This window comes from Empidonax traillii, unplaced genomic scaffold, assembly GCF_003031625.1.
Source record: "Empidonax traillii isolate 1590-97213 ecotype Southwest subspecies unplaced genomic scaffold, ASM303162v1 scaffold1486:size102971, whole genome shotgun sequence".
In the NCBI taxonomy this organism is placed as follows: domain Eukaryota; kingdom Metazoa; phylum Chordata; class Aves; order Passeriformes; family Tyrannidae; genus Empidonax; species Empidonax traillii.
Genome location: NW_020956679.1, coordinates 696 through 6,605, shown reverse-complemented (window position 1 = coordinate 6,605; position 5,910 = coordinate 696). Strand labels below are relative to the sequence as shown.

Sequence of the window (5,910 nt, the reverse complement as noted above, 5' to 3'; positions counted from 1 at the left end):
GGGGGAAGGGATAGCTAGGGAAGAAGGGGAGGAGGGTCTTTGGGGGGCCCAGGAGAGGGGAATCCTGCAGAGGTCTGTAAGGCTGGAGCTGGTCTGACCCCTTGTAGCTGGGTCTCAGGCAATTCCGGGCAGCTGTTGTTGCTAGAAGCTCTATTCTCTGCAGGCTTTGGCCGGTCCCACTTCCTACATTTATTAAATATATATTTGCACACACAGGGAGGAGCGTGTGTCTGTGCAAATATAAAGAACATGTATAATCTTGTAGACCATGCAGTGACCAGCATATGGTTTGTATAACAATGTTATTCCCTTTGAGGCTGGGTTTTCTCAGTGATGTGGTACCTCAACCACTGGGTTTAATGGCTAGCATTCCTTTCAAGGTTGTGTGGCTCCTGCTTCAGTGCAACTGCTGCTGAGGTGTCATAGTTTTCAAGCTTCCTCCTTTTGGCTGCTGATACATTAATCTGGAGGGAATCAATTTCCCCAGGGAAGGAAGTCATGTTTTATCAATTTTTAAGGAGTGTGCTCCTAGGCTTTAATACCTTAAAAATGAACTTGTATCACAGTGGAAAGGATGATAGTTGCAATGCATGTTGCTTCCTGGTTTTGAAATAGAAGTCTAATTCTTATTGGGAAACCAGAGATCAGTTCTTTTTACTGAGATCAACAATTCCTGGTTTTGGTGGGATGCTCAGGATAGGCATATGGTTTGGGCAGGTAACTCCTCTACACCTTGAGGCTTTCAAGTACTATGGCTTTAGTTTCTGCATGTTAACACTTTGGGGATTTTAATATTCAAATTCTATCTTCATAGATAGACTTAATAATTATTATAATGACTTAACTGGTACCAATTTCCCAACTTGCGACTTGAATTTAGTTATTTTATTATAACTTTATTGTTAGTGGCAAAAAATAAGCTGTGAAGCTGGAATAGATTTTCTGTAACAGGATATTAGTATGTCTGCTGTAACAAGAACTTAGTACTCGTGTGTATATTTTTTGTTGCATGTAGATTTTGTTTTTACAGCACGTGTCTTGAAGTTTATACTTTTTTTTATGTTTGGTGTGTCTTAGGATCCCATGGAGCTGGTCATCCTTCAGAAACTTTAACACCACTGATTGTGTGGGGTGCTGGAATAAATTATCCACAGAAGGTTACATCTCAGTTCTTTGAAGACAATTTTTTGAAAGGTAGGTAAAACATAAAATTGAAGCTCAAGATTTTGTTAGAAAGGGAGGTGTTGATCTTTACTGACTTCTGTTCCAATAAGTCCAGTAAGGATGACTTGCTTTGTGTAGTGTGTAAAAAAAAAAAAAAAAAAAAAAAAAAAAAAAAAAAAAAAAAAAAAGAGTATGCTGAAACAGGATACTGCAAAATTGGATAGATAATATCAGAGTCAGTTTTCTTTTCTAATCATAGAACTGAAGACTTTCTCTCTTTGGGAACAGGAGGCTATTCATGTTTGTGAAACTTAGTTCCAGAGGAGACTTAATTCTTAGGAAGACTCCCAGAGGTTAAAAGCTATTTGTACTGAAACATGATAAGTTGACAGCTTCAAAGACTCTTTTCTAGCTTCACAGTACAACCCTGGGGACTTTCCAGGGGCTGTTTTGTCTCACTTGCATCCTTGTAGCTCTTGTGGAAATGTAAACAGTTTTTCTCAATGAGAAGCTATGACTCTTTACTGGTATTTTTCCCCTTTGTAATTTATTTAGGAATAATTTTTTTTTAAATTAAATTTTTATTATTTAAAATACATAATGTAATAAATATTGGCTTACTGAAATATCGAGGGGTTTAGAGAGCCATGTGTGATTAAATTGTGCAAGCTCTTCCTCTTTCATGTGCCCCATTCTTGTAGCCTGCTCTGTTTCTTAAGATGCTTTGAGTCTTGTGTTGTTACTCACGAGCAATGAGGTAATGACTTTCTATTTTATCGAATTGCTTGTCAAGCTATATTAGAGAAAACAGGCAAAAATTACTTCAACCCTGGGGTTTTAAGTTCATCTTGAGAAGGTATTTGATAACAGATTAAGCAAATGGGACTTTTCAGATATAGACTATACTAACATTTCACTCTTTGCGCTAAACTGCTGCTATAAAACTATGATACCTCTGATAAGATTGAAAATGAGTTGAAGCAAGAAAAAAAAAACACAGAATAAACCAACTGTTCTTGATTTCTGTGATGGCTGATCTGCTTGACTTCCAAGGACACTTGACATCTAAGGGTTGATCTGTAATAGTTGAGTTTTACATCTGTCAGTGTCCTTGATTCACAGCATTTGACTTAAAGTTGTTGAAAAGGGTGTGAGAGCATTTCAGAAAAGATGAGTATTGAGCTGACTTCCAGGTGCACAATAGGGAAAGCTCTTTGGCCTTCCTCTGTTAGGAAATGTCTATTTTCTTAAAGAAGGACATTGTTCTGCACCCTACTGTACCTGCTTTGTATTTTCCTTCTGATTTTTAAAAAATAAACAAACAAAAAACAAACCAAACAACCAGACAAATAGCCAAGAACACCAGAGCAGACATCAGAAACTCCTCCCTTAGTTGTGGACTTGCTCTGCAGCTTCCCAGCTGTCAATCATGTTGTTGGTCTGTGTAGACACTATCTTTACAGATTCTTAATTGCCATGGATGATCTCTATTGGAGATTTGAGTCTCTCTGACTATCTTGGGAGTTTGAATCTCTGTTTGAGTAGCAAGTATCAGTTATCACTTAAAAAGTGACTGTTCTCTCTGTAGTTGTACATTATAGCTTCTCGTAGGTTGCATAGCTTAGAAGTAAAGAAAAAATTGCTGAAATGGCACTTGGTGCTTTCACAGGTCAATACAGTTCAGCTCTTGAAATGTTCTTTGAATCTGCCTTTCCTGCTCCATACAAAAGCAAGTGAGACTGTGTGCAGGGAAGGAGAGTGTCCTCAAGACTGCTGTGTTGCTGTTGAATGCGAGTATCAGGCTTACATTTGTAGTTGCAGAGCTACTACAAGTTCTTGCATCTACTGACAATCCTTCCTAATTTATCTAAGTTAAGACTTCCTGGAAATATTGACAGAATATTTCTAATGCTGGGAAACTTCTTATGCTCTGTTCAGTGCAAACATCCTGTGGGCAGCTCAGTGAATTTTCTCTCTTCTCATTATTGCCATTGAGGGTTTGTAGCACCCAAGGCAGTGCCAACAGGCAGGACTTAGCCTGTCCAGTTTGTCATAGAAGGATGAATGTGCTCCTTGGATGGCCAGAAGGGCACAGAGTCTGCTCTGGCATGACAGCCTTCTCCTCATCACTTCCTTTACCTGTGCTCTACCTTCCCTCAGGCCTGGTCAGGCAATCCTCTTGGAAAGATTTGTTGTGGCAGCCCTGCATCCTGTGGGCAACATGAAACATTACCCATTTGGCCATTGGTTTGAGCCTTCTTCAGAAAGAAGGAGAATACAGAGCTGCTTTTCATCTCCTTGTGGACTAACAGTTGGCCTTGGGGTGCAAGTCCAGAGAAGCTTGTAAGTGAAGGGGCAATCTTCTGCAGCAGGACAGCAGCAGAGCTGCAGCCACAGCTGAGGAAGCTCAAGCGTACCCCTCCACTGTTTTTGCCTCTGTGAAGTCCTTTGTGAGATTTTCTTTGGTTCATGTAGCCTCATCCTCAGTCTCTTGAACTGGCACCTCCCTGCTGTTTCCCCTGGACTGTTTGCCTCTGACAGCCCAGTGGGCTGCAGTAAAAGCAGGGCAGGATGAAGGCAAAAAAACCCTCTAATCAATTGGTTGGAAAACTGAGCACCGTATAAGAAACCTAGACAGTGAGCTGGAATCGTAAAACAGTGTGGGCAGCATGTAAAGCCAAGGCACCTCACCCCTGGAAGTACAGCCCAGACTGGCCGCTCTGCAGGTGTGTCCCAGTTCTCCGTATTTCCTGGGCTCAATGTCCTGCAGCTCCTGGTCCTATGCAGATGTTTTCAATTCTGCCTTTGAAAATATCTGAGTAGGGGAAGTGGAGATGAAAAAGGTTTTGAGAAAGCTAGATGTTTTCTCTAGCATTTTGTGTATGCATAGACAGTTTTTCATCATTTTTCTTTAGAAAATCTTATGTAAAGGAAAGCAAGCAATGCATTTATTTAATAGAAATATGGGTGAGAGTCTGTTTGTAGAAGTATAAACCCATTTCCCTTTTCTAGGAAGCAAAAGGAAGCGAACTTGTTCATTTTGGTGTGAGTTTAGCACAATTCATGATTAATGCTTCTAATACCTCTTGTTGTGTTGCCATGGGAACTTGCTGTAGCTGTATGTCTCACTACTGTTAAGGTACATGGCTGCTCCTCAGGGAATTTTTGGGACCGAGTCATAGTGGACCTGTACACAGATCCCCAAAGCTAGCAGTGGTATAAACAAATTGCTGGAAATAAGTTTGGCATATTCAATACTGTAGATGTATGAAAGAAAAAACCCAAATCTTGCTAAACTCTGTTTTTAAATAATTCTCCACCCCCAAAGAAAGCAGACAGCTTTCTCTTTATTTCCCTAGAGCAGGAAAATACACTTTTGAACTAGCTTTTGGTGTGATGCACCACAGCTTTAGGGTCTAATATGTTTGCACTACGCTGTACCAGTACATTTGGGACCTTGGGTTAATCTTTTTTATAAACTGTTGAAGAGATTTAACAGCCCATCTCCTAAACCTGAGTTTGATTCTTTTATTTGGCACAGGAGGTAATACATCACTGTATTGAGAGAAAAAAACCAAAACCCTTGGCCTTTCTTCAGCTGATCTAGGTCAGAGATTTGCAAGCAGCAATTTATCCTGCTGGATAAAAGAAAATGTGAACTGAAATGAATGTGTTTTGTTGTTTCTGCCTGTTGAGTTCCATCTGTAACCTTCTTGAACTGGCATCCTAAAGTCAAATTATGATTTTCTTTAGTACCAATACTTTACAGAAAATGGCAACAAGGCATGAAATGTCAATGGAATTAGCCCTTTCAAATCTGTGTAGATTAGCTGTTCATGTACTTTGTTATTTCTTGCAGAATGGAAGCTGGAGAACTTGAAGAGGCTTGATGTCAATCAGGTATCGAACATACCTAATTTAATAGTTCATAAATTTTCACCTTAAATTATTGATTTTGTGTGATTTAAGCTAATTTAATTTGAATGAATGATCACACTGATATACCATTTCCCTAGAATGTGTTACTTTAAGAGTTACAGGAACTGCACTGATACTGAATATAGTGAGGGTAAGTTTAAACGCTTGTTGACACATGTGGCAGCGACATACAACTTCTTCTCCTGAAGATACATTATTGCACCATTTTAGTTAGGTGATCATACCCTTTGTAGAAGGGATGCAGTACAATATAGCAGGTCCTCCTCCAACTCAGTGCCAGTTACCCAGAAGTAACTTGAATGGCATCTAACAGGCTTTCAGAGGGGGAAGTAAGTTGTGATGTTTTCCCTCTGCTTTTTACCTGGAAAATACTCTGGAGCAGGACTTGAGCCTCCTCAGTATCTCCTATGAAGGTGCCTAGCAAAACACAAAAAAAGGGTGGTCTGATAACCATTTTTCCCAAGTTTGTGAGCATCTACTATGTGCTTTTTCCTACACTTTTTAGCCATGTGTATGTTTGATTTATTTTTTCAGACCTGTCTATTCGATGTCTGTATTTTGTCACTTTTTTTCAGAAATTACTGTTATTATTGAATCAAAACCATTTCTTGCTATAGTGTTAAACTGTGTTATTTTTCAATAGGATCTGTGATTATGGCCCAGGCACTTTGCAGTTTAGACGATTAGTACTGTAAAGGAAGAAAAAAAAGTGGACAACTTATGCTTTGATACTAAATCAGCCAAACCTTTTAAAATCATGGTTCTTATTACTACCTATTGTCCTACGTAAACCAGTACACAAATAAC

At 39.3% G+C, this 5,910-nt stretch overlaps 1 protein-coding gene across 1 annotated transcript in view; it reads left to right on the top strand.

Moving 5' to 3' along the window:
* The window catches only part of LOC114070233 (GPI ethanolamine phosphate transferase 1-like), a gene marked incomplete at its 3' end in the record, with an annotated part of 45,327 nt that extends 40,263 nt beyond the window's left edge, over positions 1-5,064 (top strand). The window contains exons 8-9 of the mRNA XM_027907495.1: positions 1,078-1,194; positions 5,024-5,064. Coding sequence (XP_027763296.1) covers positions 1,078-1,194; positions 5,024-5,064 — 158 coding nt within the window. The remainder of the gene's footprint in view (positions 1-1,077; positions 1,195-5,023) is intronic.
* Positions 5,065-5,910: the final 846 nt, after the last annotated feature.